At 36.2% G+C, this 23,510-nt stretch overlaps 1 protein-coding gene across 11 annotated transcripts in view; it reads left to right on the top strand.

Moving 5' to 3' along the window:
- Positions 1-23,510, top strand: part of KCNMA1 (potassium calcium-activated channel subfamily M alpha 1) — a 426,168-nt gene that overhangs the window by 339,754 nt on the left and 62,904 nt on the right. For 8 of the 11 annotated variants that reach the window (XM_066324114.1, XM_066324113.1, XM_066324116.1 and 5 more), the window contains one exon: positions 23,196-23,289. In XM_066324114.1, the coding sequence (XP_066180211.1) occupies positions 23,196-23,289 (94 nt within the window). Of the gene's footprint in view, positions 1-18,652; positions 18,947-23,195; positions 23,290-23,510 lie in introns of all 11 variants that reach the window. The other 3 variants (XM_066324110.1, XM_066324108.1, XM_066324107.1) reach the window with 1 other exon arrangement.

The raw sequence follows: 23,510 nt of genomic DNA, 5'->3' as shown, positions 1-23,510 counted from the left end.
AACAATGGTTTTCCTTTCACTGAATGTGTATACCACCTTGTGGTAGCTGGAGACTACGAGATGCTCAAGGCACCTATGAATATAATCATGTTTACATTATGTTTATATTATATTATTATATTTATAATGCTTTGATTATGACAAGGTGGGGTAGTACCACTGCTCTCTCCCTCTACACACCTTTTCTGAGCTGTGAGACTTCTGCAGTGGCCACAGGAGGGAAGTAGACCTGTTTGCTTTGAAAATCTTACTTTTGCATGTGCTACCTAAGTCCTTTCTCTTTTATATAACCCACTGACCTTTCTGTGGTCACACTCTCTCATCCTTGTCCTGCACAAAAAGCCAGTAGTATGCTTTTAATGTTTTGAGAAAGAAGAGATTGAAGGAATAAACAAGCAATTGAGTCTTGGAAATTAAAACAATTTGGAAAAGATGGACATATGCTCTCCTTTCTAAATAGCATAAGGTCCTAAACAAGTGATTATAATAATTGTATTTTTTACAGCTCGACCCCACCTCTGTATACTGGGCAATTAGAGAGCACCATGTGTATAGTCTAATTTCCTTTTTTTTTTTTTTTTTTTTTTTTTTTTTTTTTTTGTTAGAATTAATGAAAATGGAACATGAGAATGAGACATAATACCAAATAAATTCTTGATAATTCAAAGGCACAGAGAATATAAATGATAAGCCCGTAAAAGGAACTGTGTATGAAGAAATACTGATTTATGTAAAACTGGTTCCTTTTAGGGTGACAGATTTTTAGTTCTTTCACATCGGTTTCTGTGTATTCAGTGGTGTATTCCTGAGAACTAGCATGACTATGATGTTTCTAAGTTTCCCCTTTCAAAATACTAAAAATAGTGTAAAAATGGGTACCTGTGTTTATTTTAGTTGCCAGTTTTTAGGAAAAAATATTATTTTAGATAACTCAGTTAAGATACAAGTCTAGTACATCTGAAATCAAGCATATACATCCTCACAGTTGCTACTTGGGAATGAAGGGAATCATCTTCTTTAGCCATCTTCTGAGAATGAGTCACTGTTGAGAAAGCTGGTATTGCTTAAACTGGAGAGTGGGGTTTTGAAGTGCTATTTTATAGAGGGTATTATGGTGTAGCCACTGTCAAAGCTTGTACGTGCTGGAGATCTCCCTATCTGCAGCCAGTTCCTTAGCCTGGTACTGGCAAATCAGAAGCCAGACACTACGAGATCTGCTTTCCTGGGACTGGAAATTACTTTCAGGCCTAATTTATATCTGCTATTCTGCATAACCTACTTTCTTCCCATCTTCTTCTCCTTGTTGCAAAAGATGCATGCAGGTGTATGCACTAAAGAAGATGGGATAAACTGACTCAATAAAGACTGCAATCACAGTCTTCACTAGTATTCAAGAACTGCTTGTTTGGAACAGTGGTTTCACTGAACCAACCCTTTGTCTGCCTTTCTTGCCCTCCTGATGTCCAGCCCTCCGGGTGATCCCCTCCTTGATCTAACTGGACTTCTCTCTGTATTGGTAACAGTGAGATAGAAGCAGTGATCAGAATGGGCTGGTATATTCTTTCATGAGACTCCAAATATCTATTGCATCACTTTCTTCATATATATGAGTGCACCTTGACTTTTGTGTTTCCTCCTCAGAAACTGAAGAGACAGCATTTATTACAAAGAGAGGGAAAGTGACATGAAACAATAGGTATTTTGCAATAGGTGACTTCAACTGTGGTAGTTAGGCTTTAAGACAAAAAAAATTAATCCCTTTTATTTTTCTGTACTTTAATAGCACTTGAGTGCTGCTAAATTACTTAAGCTTCTTTTGGACAAGTATGAGCATATAGGTGAATAGTGAGATCTAGAAATGCAGTAGTAGGAAAAAACCCAGAACGATCCCTCCAAACTAAGGTGTTTTCAGAAGGTAGAATGGTAAAAAATGAGACAATCTTGCTCCCTGCTAGATAATATAAATAATGAGGTATGCACTTTTTCAGGTGAGTTCTGTGATGCAGCATATACACCTATGCTGATGAGAGTGAGCTCTGCCCAATTTGTGATGTCTCTAACAAGGAGATGAACTGTCACATCATCATGGGGTGGAGGCACTGCTAAATTTAGTGGTGAAACCTTTGAAGAATTTGGATAATGGGGGAAGGAAAGATCAAGAAGTCTGCATTTAATTCCTTTAGGCCTTTATGTTGAATAGTGATTCTTGCCAGGGTCACAGGAAGGGACTAGTGAGTGGCTTGCTTTTATGGGTACAAGCTAGGAAAGATGCTGTCTGCATCCTGTGGAGTGAATTTAGCAGAGGGTCTTATGCAAGGTGACATGGAAATTATGTTTGCATTTTTAGTTCCTGAGTGTGGCTGGTTGTCATGAAACTCACCATGACAGTTTCTTACCACCAGGCAGCAGATTCTTCCTGTTACCTCCTTGGTGTGGGACAGATGCTGGCCGGTTAGGTCTCCTTCTCTACTGCTTTCGAGCTATTTCAAGCGACAGATGCCAGAGCTGGCTCGGTTTCAGCTTGAGCATTTCTGTCATAGCCCTGCCTTGAGCCCAAATTCTGACCTTTACTATATGAAGTAAAGTATTTATGAGCAAGCAGTGGCTTGATCCAGAGCAGGCTTAGAGCAAATGTCAAGTGTCAAGTCAGTCTCCTGCCTCCTTATACCACCTGCATTAGGAACCTGGATTAGACTTAGACTACAGCATTGACTGCCTTAGGCTTTATGTGTCTGGAGCGACATAACTTATTAACAAAGAGTTATTAAATTTTTATCAGTTTTATAACGCAATGTAAATGCCTTCTATGAATCTACATTGTATTCATTATCATTTAAAACGTTAATTAAGTCAAAGTTGCATTTAATTTAGTTCTAAATGTGCCTTTGGGAGGAAGCTTTTTAAAACAGCTGCAGGATTGAGAAGCTCATTGATGCTGGGAAGTTGTTAGTACCATTTTTCAGGCTAGGTCCCCCGAATTGATTGTCATTTTGACTCTTGGTTAGTTTGTGTGGACATTATTGGGCAACATCTCAAGTTAATATTAAAACAACAACAGCAGAAAACTATCAGCTCATGCTAATCATAGAGACACTTTGATATGTAATTCATGCTCTTCTCCAATTACTTCAAAACAAAAAATTTTTATATGTATATCCTGTACATATCATACTCTTGTTATAATTTTTTTTCTTTTATGTCCTTATTCCTTGGCTCCTTTTATAATTCAAGGAAAAAACATGTTCACCAACTTGGAGTATTTCCCCTCAGACTGAGAGAAAAAGAAACCTTCTGGCTTATATCTTACACGTTTCATGTAATCTGAAGGTACTGTAGTATATAGAAGGAGACGCTCAATGAAATATACAACAGACCACAATATAGTTTCAACGTAAAAAGTAGAATTCAGTTTAGGGTAAAACTCTCTGGAATGAAAGCCCTGGCTTTGTGTATGGCAGTGTTTTTGCTTTTGATGCATTTTAATGTAAAAACAGGAGAAATATGGAAAAAATCAAACTCAGTGGATCCATCATCCAATTATTCCGTAAGACCTCTAGCATATTTATTATGTGCATACCTTTAATCAGGTTTGTAGTGACTTTAGGAGTCACTAATATAAATACTATGTGTCTCATACTTCTAGAACTGGAAGCAGGGGCAGCCAACCTATTTCATACCTAGGCCAGGAAAATCTATTGATTAGAATAAGAGATTTTCAGATTTTATCAAGGTCAGTGTAGGTCCAGCAGAGTGGATCAGCCCCCAGTCTGGAAGTCAGAAGCAACTTACAAGACAATTTTTCTGGGTCTTTGTATTTTCTACTGAGTACCTAGAACCTTCTGAGGCATTTGTGTATGCCAGGAAACACAACCTCGCGAATTCTTTATTTTTCTGCATGAAAAGAGGAGATTGTTGTCACATAACTCCGTGTGTGGTTCTTGAAGTGCCACAAGAGAATGCACATCTGTATTGTTGCTTTGATTGAGCTTACAGTAGACAGAAGAGGGTTGGACACAACACACAAGAAAAGAAAATGTTTTAATTATTTTTAAGAAACCACAAATACATTTATTTCAACATGTAAGTTCTTAACTCTGTTGATAATATACTTTAAAATAGGTTAAAGTTCAGTCATCCTATCACTGTTCAAGACTATTCACCATATTCTTTTAGCATTTTTTAAAATTATACAATGATATATCTTTCCTTATTTACTTAATATTGAATGCTGTAATTCTGTGTTTCATTTATTATCAAAGATTTTAGGAAGCATGATGTGTACTACCTAACACAGGCATGCTTCACTGATACTGATCAGGTCATGTTAGCACAGCACAAATATTCTCAAAAGGAAAGGTGGAGAAAGCATTATTACTGTGTAAGATGTGTCCAGTGTTATCTGGTCAAACACTCCTGTATGCATTTTAGTTTGACTGGAAATTTTACCTAGGCAGATGGGAAACAAAAGTGCCACAAGGCAAAGATCCTAATCTTGACTGCACCACTGACTTTCTACGTGACTATAGCTGTTCTTCCCCTCAAAGAATGAAAATACTGAATTCTCAATCTATTGTACTTTATTATATTTTATACTATAAAATGCTTTGAGATCTTAACGTTTTGAAGTCCTAAATATAAGCCTGAATGTCCTTATGACATAGACACTCCCCTTCAGAAGGCAGTTTTTCAGATTTTCTGATCTTTGCTTAAGAATATAGATGCACAGCAAGAACAAGAGGAGAGTGAAATGGGGTACAAGATAGAAAGAAGATGTGGGGAAATTGCCGTAACTGTCTTGCTGTTGTCTAATTTGGAGAGGTTTAGAAAGTGTATACTAGATGAGAGGGCAGGAGTAACTTGAGTTTATCTGCATTAGTAGAGAAGTATCTCTGCTGCTGTATTTTTTACATAATCTGAAGGTTTTAGCTGCTTCTGAACTTTAATTGGAATGCAGACCTTGTTTACTATGAAGAACTGCTGAAGGAAATCCAAAAATTCATTATAGCATCTTTGATCTTTGTCATGCAATTTCCTTTGTTCATTCTTGCATAAAGGATTTTGCTTGCACTACGCATGTTCCTTTCTCCATTCCCATGCTCCTGACATTATCCCCACTCTGTCACTCCGTGGTGGTGTGTGTTCCCTGACACACCATGTCTCACAATATGGAGAGATTTTACATCACCCCATGCTATGAAGAAAGACTGACAGCAGGAAATGGAGGCTCTGTTTTGGATCAAACTCTTGCCCAGAGGAACTGGCAGGTGTGTCATCTAACAATGGCCATGGTTTAGTCTAAAATTAGCCACACTTCTGTCATACTTAGGTGATCCCTTATGGGTCATTAGGTAAAAATAGCAGCTTGACACATGGACAGTAATTTAGAAGTCAAGACAAATATTTGCCTAGCTGGTAAAGTTTTATTGGCAGATAGGACAAAGATTCTTCTTGAAGAGAGTAAAAACAGTTGCAAGTTTTGAGCCCGATGTAGAGATGATGCTTATTCCTGTTCCATGAGCAGTATGTTGTAAATCCATAGGTGCAAACTGATAGCACATTTCATTAGTGGATATTTTTCCAAAGCTTTTTTTTTCTTTTATTCATACTTTACCTCTATTAGAATTATTCCTGATCTACCGGATCATGCAAGGACTTGCCAGGTTCTCTGTGATCAGTCAATCACAAGATGGGTGGCAGCAAGGAAGTGATACAGTATTTATTTAGAATTGCAGGGTATGAAAATGACTATAATTCATACAATGAGACAGCAGAAGGATGAGAAGGAGTGAGATGCACTGCTGAATAGAACAGGATGTACTTTTCTGGCTTGCACTACATACGTCCCAACATATGGGATGTTTCCCAAATATTTGGATGACATGCCAGTATTTCTCATCAATAATGGACTCCTAACCATACTTGTATCTTGTCTTGTTTTTGACAAGAAACACTTGTTTTTCACTCAGTTCTGAACAAAGCCAATAAGCTTTCCAGTGAGTAAAACATAGTTAGTTGGCAAACTCTTGGATACTAATAACTGCTTTTGGTGTGCCGCAGAAAAACGTATTTACGCTGTTGTGTGAGGTTGCACATTTTAAGAGTTCTACTGACATTAAATTTTAACTTCTGAAAAATGATGTTTTATATAATTTGAGACATGAAAGTGTAATTTTTGTTTCATTCTATGAACAAAATTCTGCAGAGAATTAAATCAGTTTTCATTTGTGAAAGATCTAAATTTTTCAATAGTTCTTAAAAGATGGAATTTTTTTTCCACCAAGACTTGTGTTCCATAGAAAAGTTATTTAAGGAAAAAAATGTAAATAAATAGATAAATGCATATATGAATAATTTAATTAAATATATTTTGATTATTTGCATTCAAGGGTGTCCCTGCCCTGAGTTACAAGATGTCCCTTACTGATTCCTTCATTCGGACAAAGGAGAAAAGATGAGAAGACAGTACTGCTGGGACAGATGTCAGTCTCAGCAGAGATTCTGTATCAGTAATCATGGTGCAAAGATTGCAGAGCCTGGAGTCAGTAATGTGATCCTCACTATTTGACAGGATCCTTCCATACAAGGAGTCCAATGTGCAGGCATCCTACACTTTGGAGAGTTACATGACTCAGCATAAGCCCTTGGTTACGTTTGGAAGAGGAGTAGATGAACAAACAATTTGCAGTGCCAGAAAGGACTCAGGCCAAGAATCCAGGCACATAGTCTGGACTTGACTCATTTTACATCAGTGTGAAATTCTGTAAGAGCAAGGATTGACATTCTTCTAACTCACTGACACCAGATCCTTCTGCATGTTAATTTATGGAGTATGAATTCTGTGCTCTATCTGCACTTCAGTATGCCATTATCATATGGTTATGGCGTTCTTAGAACTCCCTACACCTGAATTTGCCTCTTTCAAGTGTAGGATTATTTAATTTTTTTGTTTCAGATCTACCCTGTTACCACTAGCACATGTAGTTTTTTATTAAAGCATGATCTGTGGAGAACTTTGTCCCTTTCTGGTTTTTGTAAATAATCTTGGAAAATACTATCTCCTACTTTAATGGAAGTGCCTATTCTTTTTTTGGATTCAGGATTTCTAGTATTAGCATGTCTAGTGGCTGATCAAATTTTAAAGGTCTTTTTGATTGGTTGATTGAGTTTTTGAAGGCTGCAGCTCATTCATCCACGGTTTTACTGGTACTTCCACAGCTAAATAGCAAAATTCTTCTTTTGCATTTAAAATTGTAGCATGAGGGCATGCCAGAATCATATCTTTAAGTTTATACATTCAGCCTCAATACTCAAGCCTCACATACTCCCCAGGAAACATCCTGAAATTGTCCCTTGGGTCCACAGATTTCCTCAGCAGTATCCTTGAGTTCTGCCCATGAGGAATATAAAATATGTCAAAATATGCATTTGGTTTTAATCTGCCTTTAGCATATGAGTCTTTTGTGTGCCCTCTTCTTTCTCCTCAAACAGGACAAAATAAAACCCTTAGAGGTAAAGCTCCAAGCAATTTGATTTTGGAAGATGACTTTCTTGACAGCTGTCAGTGTCCCCTGAGCATAGGATTTCTGGATGCTTTCAGTATCTGACTCTCAAAACATCTGGCAGCAACAGTATTTCCAAATATATTGGCATCCTGTGGCATTTGCATTTCATGTAGTTTCTTTTAGGGTAGTAACTGACCTGTACTTTCTCATGAAGTTTTATACATCAATTTTTTTTTTTTTTTTTTTTTTTAGTTCTTCAGCTACAGGTGATTGTAGAGTTTATTGTGAAGTTGGTGTGATAATACAACAGAAATCCTGACAGTTCAGTGCTTTTCTGCAAGATCTTATTTTCTTTTTTTTTTTTTTTTTTAAATTTTATCAATCTTCTATCTTCCTCATCATGCTACCTACTTTGAAAACGGGCATCACCTGTTTTTAATTTTATACTCACAGTGTGGAAGTGATTTTTGTGCTGAGCACACAAAGTTTTCTATAGAACACAACTAAGTGTTCTGCTAGTTAAATATCTTGACAATCCTCTCTCCAAAATTCTCCACTGCCTTTTTTCCTCTTCTCTTGATTCATTGCATTGTGTGGGAACAGTGAGAGTGCTCAGTTGGGCTCCCTTCTCTTTCTTTGGTAATGCCCACATTCTCATCAAGGTTTGGTTAATGAATCCAGAAGTACTAAGCACAATGCAGTTTGGTTTGATAAAATTTTCTTTCTAAAGCTGTTCCTCGTCATGGGTTGTGATCTGTCTGATTCTTGTCACAGACTAAGCAAGGCTGGCATCTCTCTGTAGCTTTAGTATCAAAGTAAAAATTAAAAGGACAAAACATATGTAATTTTACTTTTTCTAAAACGTGGATATGAGATTAGTTGGGTAGATTCAGTATTATTTGCTTTCTTTCTCTCTTGCTAGTCTGTGTAATTTTATGCCTTTATAGTTGGTCTTACATGAAGTGAATGTGAGATGGCATTCTTGCTCCTCTCACAGTATTTCAAAAGAGTTGAACTGTAGCTGCTGCAGAAATTTCAATTTTATCAGTAAAGTATGTATTTTTAGTAATAGAGAAATTATCAGAGAGAATTCATCACAGTAATTTTTTTATTTTATTTGGAGGTATTTTGAGTCCATTCAAGTTGTGTTTGAAAAATGTGATCTTTGCTATATACATCCATCCTTTTGAGTATTCCTTCTATTAGAAATCAAAATTATGATGTAAAATTGTTATTAGTTGTCACCACTGGATTTCTTAGCTTTTGCTTTATTTTCCACCATTATGGGGTGGATTGCCAGCCTTTGCTTCCCATAGCAATCAATTTCAGCCAGTCTACTGTGAGATTTTTGCAGAGATACGAGTTTTGGGGGTTTTTTTGTTATTATTGTGCTGTTTTACTTCCTCTTTTTTTTCCCCAGTATTTACCTGGAAATTATGTACTATACTTCGCTAAATTTCTTAGCAACTGATTATATTCCATCTCCATTTTTGCTATCCCTATGTTTGCTATTGTTTTATAGATTTTATCTTAGTTATTTATATCTTGGTTGTTTTTATATTAATAGATTTAACAGGTGGTATTGGTTTTTTAGATGCATTTGTTCAAAGCAAGAAAAAAGCTTCACAAGAATGGAGTACATTGTGGAATACACTGAAATTTTAGAAAAAAAATCATTTCTTAGTGTTATAAAGAGTATTTAGCTGTGTATCTGTAAGTAATAAAACCTGTGTATGTGACAATAGCCTTTTAATAAAACAGGTTCTATCTATTTGATTAATTTTAATGTTTACCCTGTGACTTACAGTATTTTGCATAAAATAACTCCTTTGTTAAAATTCCTTGCTTTTATGAAAGCCATAATGCAGCTAATGGAGTACTGTTAAACTGCAACCAATCTGCTAAAAATCTCTTCTGGTAACAACATTTCTATGTATAAGAACAGCTGAGAAATACTGCTGTATGTTTATGCATGGATTTGCAGACAGAAAAACAGCACTGGGTCTTGAAATTCCCTATAACCAGCAGGTGGTGGTGCTGGCTTAGAAATCAGTAGTGGCTGAGAAGCCTGCAAGAACTTCATTATATATTGCTTTGCTAAGCAAACAGTTTTATTTAAAAAAATATTTCAGATGGCTCTTTTAAATTGTATACAGTCTTTTTTCATCAAGATGTATACAGTGTAAGCACTTGTCTCTAGAGCCAGTGTCTGTGTGCAGACATTGGTTCAGCATTTTATACTTTACATCTGAAATTATATGATGGTCACACAAGTAACAGTAGTGTGAAGACCTCCATCCCAGAGGAATATTACAGCTAAGTCTGAAAGACTGTTGGGGATCACTGAGCCTGATCCTATGAAAATTTAGTAAATGGAAGTTTTTTCACTGCTGTGGGTGAAAACTGAGTAAGACTAATGATAAGAACACGAGTTAAATGTTAATATTTCAATTCTTCTTATTCAGAGACACAGACATTTCTACACCCTTTTTTTTTTTTTTTTTTTCCGCAAAGATAAACCCAAGCCAAAAGAAATTCAATGGTATCAAATTTTACAAAGTAAAAAGATATGAATAAACCCACAATTTATCGGTCACATTAACCACCAAGTTAAAAAAAGAAACAACCTCAGCTGAATTCTCTCAAGCGTGTTTTCTCAAAAGTAAGGCAACTCATGGGAAAGCAGAGGAGGAATTGAAAATAAATAAATTAATAAAATCTTGGAATTTAAGAATGTAATCACCTGGATTTATAAGAAGGGTAGGAAAATCTTTATTTCACTGTGGTATTGGCAGGGACCTAGTCTGTCTTCTTCTAATGAGCAAGGTGGATGAAATTTTATTTCCGTTTAAATCTTTTAGATATGCAAGTTGGAATTACACTGGAAATGCATATTTTTAAGATGTTAAGATAAATTAGCACTTCTAAATGGAAAACAAAAGTAATAATTCTAATTAGATTTCTGCAAGATGAAATCTACACTTCCCAGTGTTCACAGGAAGGAAAGAGTTGCAGCAAGGCTGAGCTGAAATTTGTGGAGTGCTTCTCCAAAAGCATGGAAATATTGCTTTCCTGTGCACTGAAATACTCTTCCTGACAAACACAGTCTATGCTGTAAATACAAGATTTCTAATCCCAAGGAGCAGAGCAATCACCAAGGACTCCTGTGCTTACTTTTATTCTTAGTTACTTCAAGGCATTGTATATTTTTCTCTGAATTTAATAGAGCTGAGAGAGTGTAAACAGTAAAGTGATCACAGGCACCATGACAAGTGGCCTTTCAAATTTAGATTTTTTTTAATTGTAGCTTATTTTTTGTCCACAAACAGAACTTCACTGTTTTCTGCAGTGACTGATCAGATTGTGAGCGTGTTTAGTCACAAAGGGGAAACTTCCTTAACTTTGTAAAAGCAAGACAGATTCCTCCAACAGTTTAGCAGAACTGCATAACTACAGTGTGCCCTTGCTGGTGTTGCAGCTTCTTCCTCTGTGTCCCTTATAGTTGGTGTCAAAATCCTCTTCGAGGCAATAGTACAAAAGAAAATACACTTTGAGTTGCTGTGCACTGAAACAAGGATAGTCTATGACAATGCTTGGAATATTATAATTTGCTCTGTGCTGCTACTCCTAAAGAGTCTCCCATAGATGTACATTTTGGCTTTACATGTCATGCCTTGGGGAACTGTCAAAGGTCTGCTCATAAGGAAATCAGCGTTCTTTAATTGACACTGTTTTTTCAAGGAAGGAAAATAGAAACACAAATAACAAGGATGTTAAAGTTTTTCAATGTTAGAGGCATAATTTCATGCTCAATTAAAAAAAAAAAAAGCCACCAAACACTGTAATAACAATACACTCTTATCACATATGAATATAGTATATTTTTATGGAATGTATTCCAAATGTACTTTTCAGACAGCAATAGCAGCATCACAGTCTTATATCTGCTAGATGTGAGAAAATTAGAGATTAATATCCGCAATTTCGGATCTATTGCTCACTGAATTCTAGCAAGATATGTGAGTAAGAAAATCCTTTAAAAAAGAATTGACTGCAAGTGAGCCACCCAAGGATCACCCAAGATCAGTGGTAAAACTAAATCCCAGTCAGGAGATTCCCAGTCCTCTGCTTGTAGCCGTGGGATCATCAGTCTGTTAAAATGTTAACATGTGGCTTTGAGCAATCCTTTTGTACTTTGCTCTGCTAGAGACAGCAGCTGGGGATCCAAAATCATAGTTCATAGCTGTATGTGACTTGGTAGGAAACACAGGGTCAGAACAGCTCTTCCCTGACACATGGGATAACATTTTCTGTAGTTCCTCCTTCACATTCAGAGCAGAACACCTTGTTATAATGAAGTAACATAATTTACAATTTAACTCGGCGTATTTACATTTGCCATGCCAATGAGACACTTTGGCTTTCCTTATTCTCTGAAGTGCACTCTCAAAAGACAAAGTTAGGTCCCTCCACTCTGATGTTTCTCTGGAAAACAGACCCCCTTGAAAACAGACCATGTTCTGTTTTAAGTTCTACAGTTTAGGCACATCTCCATTTTTTCACCCTTTCCCAAAACAAACTTTATGCAAATGTGGAGATTCTGTATGCATATGGCATGTGGAGAAGTCAATTGGACAATTAAATGAAAGGGGAGGGGTAAGTCCACTGATGCTTTGCCTTTTTTTTTTTTTTAACATTTCATTTGACAGCTTTCCAATAACAGTATAATGACTTGAATAAACAATTACAGAGTGAATCATAATTTGAAAAGGCAGTGGAGAATGAACACTAAAATCGAGAAAAATGTATGAGGGAATACTAAAATTTGATTTAGAAAAGATGTTCAAGGTTCAATGGACCTATGACTTAGTCTAAATATAAATTAGGATTTGATTAGGAATTGAAGTAGGTTTTTTTCTACTGTGCAAACTTGGCAGGGAAGAGATGTTTGTTATGTACAAATAGTGTCCTATTGTCTATATGTCTCTGTATTGGAACAAGAAACCAGATCCGTGAAATCAGAAGCCTTTCTTCTCAAAATCGCAAATGCCAATGTGTGTAAAGTGCTGTATGTATGGGAAAGACTTTTCTCATTTATAACAGCATATACATGAGGTATGAACAGCTCCTGATCTAAAGTCCCCTGAAGTCAGTGTAAATGTTTTCTCTGACTTTTGTGGACTTTGGATCCATCACAGTTTCGACAGCCTTAAACCACTGCTTGCTGAAGTCATAGCAGCAGAGAAGTGGTAATAATTGATACAGCGTTCATAAAATGCTGTTCTTGAATTATGTTCTTGAATTAAACTGGAGGAGCAAAGAAAAAATACCGTATTTCTGTGGTAACCTTAGGGAATTTCTCTACCCTTAAAAATAAGTACAAACGGTGTAAACCCATACGCCAGAACTTTTTCACCAAAAGATTCAAGTTATAAGTTTTCTGGCTTTCTAAAATCCTTTGTAGTCTATTTCTCATTCTAATACAAGTTAAAAGATGAGGAACTTAAAATTTATATTGATTTCATTGACTATCAGAGCAGCCATCTTAAATTAATAACAGGATCCAGCATGGCAAAATTCCACGTTTGCTATTAACTGTCTTTTTTAAAGCATTCAAGGAAAGCAAAGATGAGGAATATATCTGTGTCTGACTTTCAGTTCTTTATGTGGGAGAAGAATTAAGATTGAAAGACCATGTATTATTAATACAAAATATAAGTATGGGATGCTAATAGAAAGAAAAAGGGAAAAAAAGAAAAAAAAATTGTAGACACAATGCATTTGTTTTGAAATTTTATATGCCTTTTGCCAAAAAGATGCAAGCCTGGGACAAAAAGAGGGGAAAAAAGAAAAGAAAATAAATATTTCTTGATCTACAGTTTCAAAGAGAATGTCTCATGTAAGCACCATTCAGTATTTGCAAAATGTTCTGATGATGCATTCTTGACATTCTCGTATCTTGATGTTTTATCTGCTTCAAGTGGCACACACCGCAGCTAAAAGCCAACCTCACCTGCTTTTCTAATGGTGCTAGTGTGTAGAGATATGCAGTGTATCTTTTTGTATTAAGAAAACAGGATGAAATGCATTTCTCTGAGTTTGTAATGCACATAGAAACAAAAGCAGCAATCCTGTTTCATTTGAATTACCATTTCAGACACCAAATGAACACTGCTCCACAGATTCTAAAATTAACATTCTTGTATCTCATCAAGCACCATTATATTGTGGTTTCTAGTCAATGATTTCATTACATCTGTTACTACCAAAAAATCAAGTAAATTTGTAAAATAAATAGTTCATTGGCATAAAATGATTTTTAGATGATGAATAATATGGGGTGGTGTTTTCCCCAACAAATAACAAATGTTTTGATTAAATCCCATTTCAATACTATGCTAAAATCCAACCCCAACTGATTTGGCACATTTTCTTTTTTGAAGCTACCTTTGATAAGAAATGCATTACAAACTCATCAGTTTAGCTTCCTGTTAACAAAGAGACAGCAGCCGTCTGGATTATTCTAGATCCGCAGTGAAACTGCCACACTATGTATGCTCAAACTAAAGCTGTGCAAGTTTGACAAGGGGCAGATGAATCCAGGAGTTATTGTGCAGGGGTTTAAGTCTATGCGGCAGCTGACGGTTGAAATAATCATCTATACATCGCTCTGAGCTAGCTGGGGAAAGGTTGAAGCTGTATATTTTCAACATATCTAGCCTAATGGTTAATCTGTTGTCTTGTACAGGGGGTGCTGGGTGGAATCACAGCAATAGCTGACAGTTTGGAGGAATTGCTGTGGGTATTTTCAGTTGCCTGATTCACAAAGTGGTAGGTAGCAAAAAGTCTAAACAAGCTTGTCATTGAATGAGGCAAGTCATGCTCACTGTCACTCCCATCAAAAGATCTCTGGTAGCCAAAAGCTCGATAAACATATTGATTATTTGCATTTAGTAAAAGAGGGCTTGTCTTCTCCCCCACAACCCATGGAAGCTGAGCCAGATTGCAGAATGGTGACTGCTCCTTTGGAGGTCAGCGCGGAAGATGTTCAGGAGAAAGACATCAGTTAAGTTGGGGGAAGAAATAAAATATTTCTTCAAACCAAGATAGTTTAACTGTTAGAAACTCTCTCTGTATTTCTAGTGCTGGATCTGGCATATCTTCACAGTGACATGGCATTACTCACTACAGAGATTAAGGGGGTGCAGTATGAATTAGACTGAAACAAAAATGAAGTATCTGCAAGTGACAGCTCTGGCTGATGGCTGACTATGAAGGAAAACACTGTGCTAGTGTCTGGCGAAAAACAGTGCTGAAAGCCTAGCAGCTGATCGAGATGGGGGAGGAAGGGAGCACTGGGTATCAGTGGTGGTTGTTTAGAATGTCTGGTTTTGGTCAGGCTATGTTTTTCTCCTTTAAAACACATTTTCATCTTCCCTTCCAGGCAAATCATGCTGAAGCCAGTTTCAGCCATTTTGTTGAAAGCACTGTACTGGTATTCTGCCTTGTTACATTTAAATTAAAGCTCAGCCCAGTTTTAAGTTATGGCAAGTGTACGCTCACAAGGAATAAATAGAGATTGCCACAGGCATTAGTTTAACTACATTTGTTGTTTTAAAAATGTTCAGGGAGTTGCAGATTGCAATTCAAATTATCTTCATTATAATAAATAAAATGTATAGAAATAGAAACAGGCATGATTCCCTAACGGAGTCTGTAGGCAAGTGTATATTCATTGAGCTTGAAAGGGACGTCCTGAGGGTGGGGGTAAGGAATAGGAGTATATGCAACTTCAAAATACCTGTACAATTGCATTAATATATCACATTTTATACATATTATTTTTTATCTCTCTAATGGTGACAGGCTTCTTGGGCAAATTCTGTACAGCATTTATTAAAAATGGGTAGTGTTCACCCAGGGTGCAATTAAAAAATACTACAGAAAATGGAATTTCTTACCCTTACTCTACTTTTATCCTATTCCTTGCTGTTTGCCATTCTCAAAAAGTAGTTTATAATTCACTCTCAAAATGGCTCTCAGAATATTCTTAGGTAATAATAGTGCCTTATGGATGCATGACAATGTACTGAACAGTTCTAAGGAACTTCAGCAGCATAAACAATGCAGGCCTGTGACCGTTTGCATTGGAAATAAGGTCACATGTCATACTACATAAAAAAAATCTGTTTTAGTAGACTTGGTGGTGCTAAACTCATCCTGTACTTGGAAGAGATGTTTGCTGGATCAAGAGATCCTGCTGGATTTGATGTTGTGTAGTGGTAGGACAAATTACCCCAATACAGACAGTTTGATTGCCAAACCTAGTGAGGCAGTAACAATATGTAAGGATGTATTTAGTTCCATATAATTAACAGCAATCTTTGTTTCCCAAATATGTTTTCTATGGAAATCAGCCCACATAATAGTGCAAGAACCCAATCAGATTTTAAAGAAATTATTAATAAAAATCAACTGTCTTTGCTTGACAGGAGGGATGCTCCATAAGTGGTTTAGCTTGTGCACACTGCAGTCTGTATCTGCTGAAGTTTGCCTATGTTTCTCACCCAGTTGTACAGTACTGCTTAATCCAAAATCTCCATGCTTGCTCATGTAGGTCAGGGTGTATCCTGACAGCCTCATGTGTGTGGCCCAAGGTGCACCTACAGCTTGACAGGCTTTTTACACTAAGAGTAACCAGCTTTACTCTTTTGTGGTAAAAATATATGTAATTTTAGGAGAAATTGAGAAAGAGATTATTATCTCTACCAAAGATAGGTCATTCAGATATTATTCTGTAATCCTTGCTTTTGAAGACTGAGTAAAAAGATGTGGGCCATAAACTGTTGGAATATGAAAGAAAATTGTTCTGTGTACAAAGAATTTCATTACTGATCCACTGTGGGACTTCTTCCACTTTGATCTGAGCTCTTGTCAGAGGCAGGAAGCCAGAAGTCATGGCACGAAATCAGTAGTTAGAACTTTTAAATCTAGAATAATTTGACCAAAAAGAATTGGCAATTTGTTATGCCCATGCTCAGTAATAGTACCTGTCCACACTGTTGTAAGTAAGGGAGAGTAACAGGTTTTAAGCAGTTCAGTCTGCCTTTCTGCTGAGTAAGATCATGTGGTCCTATTAAATATGGTGCCAAGCTCCAGATAGGAAGCTGTACCAAAAGACAAGTATTTTTGTTCTGACCCATGCTGTGCCACTGCAAGCACAAAATCATGGGAAAGTTTGAATTTTTCTGCATGGAATATGCCATAAGACATACACTGCTATGGAAGATGATTGCTTAAGAGTCAGGTCTGGTATCTGAAACCATCACTTACTGAACTCCAGAAGAGACTGTAAAAAGATTGTGGTGTTTCTTAAACAATTTGATTGGAGGGTTGATAAACTTAATAGATTCTGGTCTTCTTCCATTGCATGTGAAGCTACTTTGATACAGGATGTGGATTTTTAAAGATTATTTCCAGTATTACTATCTGTGCTTTAAAAATAGAACTAAGTCGATGCATATCAAGGCCTTCAAATACACGCTTGACCAGTGACGTGTAGGGAGATAGATATCTGCAGATTTATTTTATCATCTGAAAATTATTTCACATGGAGGAATATCAAAAGTAGAAATATAAAATTTGATAAAAAACTCAGTAACTCTGAGGTAAAATTGATAATTTTCAAGTAGTTTCTTCAATATTTTATACATTATATTTTATTTTCATGGCAGTATTACTAATCAAAGATATATGCTCTCCTCTGATCCTTTAAAATATATGTGAACTCTGGTGAGTATGCATCATCATCATCATCAACATTATTATTATTGTTATTATACTTCCAATGTTCTTCTATTAGTAAAAATCAGAATAGCATCATAAATAAGATTTTAGTTCTTTTCTCACTAATTTTTCTATCTACTGCAGTCAGAATTGTAGCAAGCCATCAAAAAGTCACTGAATTAGAATGGTACTTTGTCACCAACCAGTTCAACCTTGTTAAAAAGTACCTTCAAATGACTCTTGTAATTCCTATACACTTACCTTTTCAGTGAGAGAGACAGATTTTGTGCTTGAGGAAAAATGGCAAGCATGGGAATGCTATTTTCTTCTTTCCTGTTGCCAGATGGTGTTTCTAGCTGGTGGTAAACTAAACAAAGATCCCAAAACACATGCTGACCTCCTCAAATACTTTGCCTTTACTCACTGCTCAATGTTCTCCATTGAATCTTTAAGGCAATTGAAATATATGGAAATAACACTGCAGGTTTATCAGTCCACCAACTACTCCCTACCTAAACTTCTTGCTTCATTTAATATGACCAAATATAAGGTCTTAGTGGCTCAATCATGAACCTTCTTCTCTATACTATACTCATTCAGAATGAAACAAGCATTAGGACAAGATCTTTATCACGTATTTTTAACAGAAAAACATTTTGTGGTTGGTTTTTGCTAAGGGTGCCATTTGTTAGAGGTATTATTAGGGGAGCTAGTGTGTAAATAGCCTTGATATATTATCAATGGGAGACAAAGAATCACAGTTTTAAGCTAAATCCATATAGAGAATTCAATTTCTTAACTTTCTTTTCAGAGGTACTATGTGTGACCTCTTGGAATTTACAGTATGCGGCACTGTTGAATATTCAACAACTTTTATGTGGGTTCCTTAAAATCAGTTTAATTCCATAGGTATGCTTGTACAGTTTTGAAGTGGTGACCTTATGTTTTCTATGATTCCTTATTTATTTTAATAGCAGCAGAGTGCTTTACCTCCCCTGTCATTTTCAGTAGTTTCAAAGAAATAAACATCCTCCACAGATAGTAAATCTCAAAGCCCTTATCAACATGGGGGAATAAGTATTACCTCAGACATACTTACCCTAGGATGGGATTATTGCTCAAAGCTGATAATATTGTTGAATAATCCTTTTATAAGTATTCTTTTATAAAGAGTCATTTTAGAGAGAAAAAAACCAAAACAACGTAAGAAAGCTGCAGGTATAAACCTTTGTTTCTGCTGTTGGAACTGATACCTTAAGCTTTAATGTCTGTATTTCCACATAATATCAAAATTGATTCATGCCTGTGGTTTGAAATAATTTTTAATACAAAGAAATTAATTTAATTTTTTTCTCATTATTTAGAAGTAAAGAATGCAGCTAGATCAAGTTACCCAAAATGTTCATATCAATTCAAGAATGCAACTACTAATGCATTGATTGATGCCAAGTCCACTGAAGGAATCCCGGAACCTGTTCCACTTGTTAATAACCGTAAAGGGAGCCTCTTCCTACCCAACAACCCCTCGCTGCTGCACCTTAACTTACTGAGTTCTGTTGAACAAGGAAAATCTACCTACTGTAGATTGCAAAGGGCACTCAGCTTGCCTGTAAAATACCGCTACCATTCCCAAAAGCCTGGGTTGAACCAAGATCTCCGTAGGTAGCCCAGTAGTTGGATGCATAAGGCAACACAGAATGGTTTGTGCATGGTTTTGCAGTCTGTTTTCAATGTGACTGTGACATTACTAATGCTCTGTTAAGTGCTTACAGATGTGGGTTTCTCCAGATGTGGTGATTAATAAGTTAATCGAGATAGCTAGTCAACTAATGTTTCTGGGTGGTTTGTGCTTTACCTTTCAAAGGATTTAATTGCTTTGAAGCATTTACATGCTAGGCAGAATGAACTTACCAGGTATCCCAGTTCATGTGATGTTCAGTAACATAGATGTTATTTCAAATTTTAGCTCTTTTTGGTGTCAAAAAATGTATATGTAAACTAGTTCAGCTAGAGACCTGGGAGAGGCGGTCAAGGAGACAGTGTTGTTTTAAAAATAGTTGGAAAATAACAAAGAAAAAAGTTATGAACTTGTCCACTGTTTTGAAAGACTTTCCCTTTGTTTTGCTTTAAAAATGAAATGAGGATAAAAGTCAAGTAATATGTTGTTACAGATGTTCAACTCCACATTAAGGCTGTTAAAATTACCAGCACATCTTAAACCAATTCATGGAACATTGTCTAGAGGTTATGTCATTGAAATAATGAACACTCTTTACTCAAGAATAAGCAAACATGTTAAAGCATCAGTGTAACTTTAAATTAAACTCCAGCATAAAACTGAGTGTCTGAAGCCTCATTAGACTCGCCTGATTTTTTTAGCATTGAGTTCTTCCTGAACTGCAAAACTGCTATTAGACAAGTGAGCTCTGCGTTGTTACAGCAGTACAGTAAGTGTTATGCTTAGGGATGTTCAAAGAAGCTCTTGAATGTTATTAAAACTCAGGGGCTGAATTGAGTTCCAAATCTATAAAACTCTGTGTCCTGTTCTTGAACTTATTTCCAATTTTCATGAGTACAGTAAAAAAGTCTGCAAAATGTTATATGGCTGTAGTTAATACAAATTTTGTAGTATAAAGACATGAAAAGTGGGGACTCATTAACAAAAGCAAACATACAATATCAGAATTGAGTTGTCATATATCACAGCCCCATTATTCAAATAAGTTTGTCTTTCATAAGAACAAGTGAATTTAATAGTCCCTTTTAAAAGAATGCAGACACAAAAACCATGAAACAAAAATATTTAATAAACTTACTAAAAATTTCGCTAGATCCACTTCTTTAAATAGGCAGGAAATTGACAGAAGTACCTGAAGGATAATAATTAAATATGTTTTATATCCTAGTTACTACTAAGAAATCACTTGTGAGTTATCACTGCGACATTTTTGGGAACCAAGCCATAGGTAATAGTGTCCATTAGATACTATTCACACAGTATTCTTCATGTATTCCCTTCCCCCATTCTTATGGAGCTGCTAAACTGCAGATGCCCTGTAAACTCTGTGCAGAGATTTCAATGAAAAATAAAACCTGAATTTCTGTCATATGGTTAATATAGATCTCCTTTCATTGCTGCAATGAGAAGAATTGGCTTTCTTGGTTAAGCAACACATTGAGATCCCTCAGAAGGCTTTGCTAACAGGTATTAAATAGTGAGCCACGTCCACCTTGGACTTTTCAGGCAGCTGGTGACAGTAACATAGTTTACTATGACAAGCACCAAAGCCTATCAAAAAAGGAAACTTATTTATTGCAGGTGAAGTACCGATATTAAGTGCAAACTAGAAGTGTACTTGTAGAAGTTGTTATTTTGGATGATTACTAATAAGATTTTGATTTTAATTGGGCAGCAGGTTAGCATCACCTGGCAGCACTGGAGAACACAAGTGTTGGACCATATAGTACAAAAACATCCTTATTGTTTTAACTTTCAGAATTTGAAAGGATCTGACAGGAGTCTTATTAGCTAGCTGAAAACTTGGGAAAATATTACTTTTTAATATTGTTTTCTCTTGTTCAGAGAAATATTTCTGGTTATAGTATTATCTACAGTTGACTAGTCTTAGTGAAAGATTTTTGCCCATCCCATAGTCCTGATGGCTGTGTATGTTCCTTGAACTGCTAGAATTGTATAAGAGTACACTTGTGGGGCCATACTGCATCTCTGACAAGCATTCTGTGACCCCATGTAACAGATTGAGTGAAATTTAGAATTTTTACTCCCAAGAGAGCAAAATAGATATTTGTTATTTTCTGGAAGAAAGATTTTGCATGGTTCTTGTTCGTTTGATCTTTTAAGTGCTGGAACTGAATATTTGTGTCCATTAAAGAATTAGAGAGCACAGTGGATATCTTGAAACCTATTGCCTATATGGAATAGCATGCAAATGACTTTTTGATAGAGAAGTTTAAAACAAGACTAGGTTATTTTCAAGAGAATAATTTGAAGAGGGTGTTCTGAAAAGTGCAAAGACTTGCACTTTTTTTGCAATTGGAACTGCGAAGATATAAGCAACAAAACATTTCTGTGCATGTTCACTTCATGGGACATATAGTTAAATACTGAAGTGATCTAGTTTAATACATGCCAGCTGTCACAGAAAGAAAATTTTGGTTTGTGTATTTTTGAGAATTTGCTGTGGGCTCATTTATCTCTCAACCAAAGAATGGCATTTGACTAACCATCAATGAGCATTTACACTATAGGATTTGATTTGGAAAAAGAACAAAGTCAAATGAGAGGAAAATTCCTTTGTCTTTAGGGATGCTGCCCAAGAAGAGAAGAAACTTAGTGAATAAATCATTATTAGACAGTCATTGTTCTGATATAAGTATGATCTTTTTACACCACTCTTTGGCACATTTATTTTGGGATTAGCTTTGTTTGGTTGATTTTTTGCTTGTTTGTTTGTTTGTAGTGCTTTCTTTGATTGTGACTTTGTTGGGGTAGGTGATGCTAGGTCATCTAAAGAGAGAGAAAAATCTGTCTTTTCAGGGCCCAGCCCTTTGGTCTTGACCAAGGCAGAATGATGTTCCGTAGCAGGGCTGGACAAACAGACAGACATGGCAGGCCGGCATGCAGTCTGTAATAAAACAGTCAGAAGAGGGTTATAGCAAAAGGCTATTGCTTCATTTCTTCACAGATAAGTCTGGGGCAGGTGACATATATCCCAGATTTGTTGTTTTTCCTATGTATCTTGTTGCAAGTAGTATTTTTTCTCAACCTCTGCTTGTGCACTGCTAATGTTTACTAAGCTCTTTATATATAGCAGCTGCTACTACTACTACTGTCTTTCCTTTTAGCTTTAAAGTAAAAGCTTCCTAGGCATCACCTATATTATCCTATTAATTTTTCAGTTAACAATAGGATGGGAATAAAGTTTATTTTTTCTTCTTTATATCAGAATAAATTAGCATAAGCATGAACCTGAGAAAGCAGGCATGAGTTTATTCCCCTTGATAGCAGATGTAAAGGTTACATACAGATTATCAAATGTAGTTACAATCTCAAAACAGTAAAGACTGTGGTTAATTCTTATAGATATGAGTTCTTAGGAAGCTGCATTAGTTTAAGCAATACATACTGTGACATAAGTTATCCAAGAGTAGTTTATGACTGACAAAACTGTAACTGATTTTCTATCTGGAAATTGATCTGTCTTTGAAAATGCACCTCATCCTCATTAAAAGATTGCATAACACATGCATTCTCTGTTATACAGGTATTGTCTCCCCACTTCCATTCAACCTCATTCTGTTCACTCCTGTTAAAACTCCGTTTTGTGAGGAGAGCAGGGAGATGAGGTCTGACTTGTGCTGGAGATCTGTGCACAATGGCAGGCTGCATTCACATTCCCGACTAACTGAATCATTGAACATCAAGGCATTGAATATTTTACATCTCTTCATGAAGACTCTGTTGTTTGGCATGTGAGGAGCGAGAACCAACTGGTGTCTAGGTTCATTAGCAAAAGCAGGCTGGCAGCTGTTATGTTGATATTGCAAATAGTACTTTATCTGTCTGGGAATACAGCAGAGCACTAATTCCATTTTTCTGTAGCGCAGATTAACTGATAATAACTAAGAATAACACGAATGTGGTCCCCCCGCCTTTGTTTTTGAAGTCTGAAACCAATTTGAACACCTATGTTCAAAACCCTGGTATTCTTCTCTGCTTCTCCTTCAAACCAATCTCTTCGACTAACATGTATTTGATTTTTATTACTGTTGGGATGAAGTATCAGTGCGTGAATGGACATAGAGTGTGTGTTCTTTGCTACTTCACTTGTATTTCATATTACACTCGGAGCAGTACTTAATCTCATGAGTTCCTTATATTTCCAGTTGAAGATGAGCAGCCGTCGACACTATCACCCAAAAAAAAGCAGCGAAATGGAGGCATGCGAAATTCACCCAACTCCTCACCCAAACTGATGAGGTAAGACTGTAAGAAACTCATATCTTCATCTCCTTTCTTTCTTTCTTCATTCCTCTTCTCCTCCCCCCACATAAAAAATAAGGGGAGGGGGTGAATAAAAAAGATTGTTAGATGGTTTCTGAAAGGCTGAAGTATTTATTCTGTCAGCTTGTCAGCAGTTAATGATAGAGCTGAAAAAAAATTCTGTCATGAAAAACAGTTTGAAAAGCTGTTTGAAAAAT

Source organism: Sylvia atricapilla, chromosome 8, assembly GCF_009819655.1.
Source record: "Sylvia atricapilla isolate bSylAtr1 chromosome 8, bSylAtr1.pri, whole genome shotgun sequence".
Taxonomy (NCBI): domain Eukaryota; kingdom Metazoa; phylum Chordata; class Aves; order Passeriformes; family Sylviidae; genus Sylvia; species Sylvia atricapilla.
Note: the sequence above shows the minus strand (reverse complement) of the source record. Positions and strands in the feature narration are given on the sequence as shown.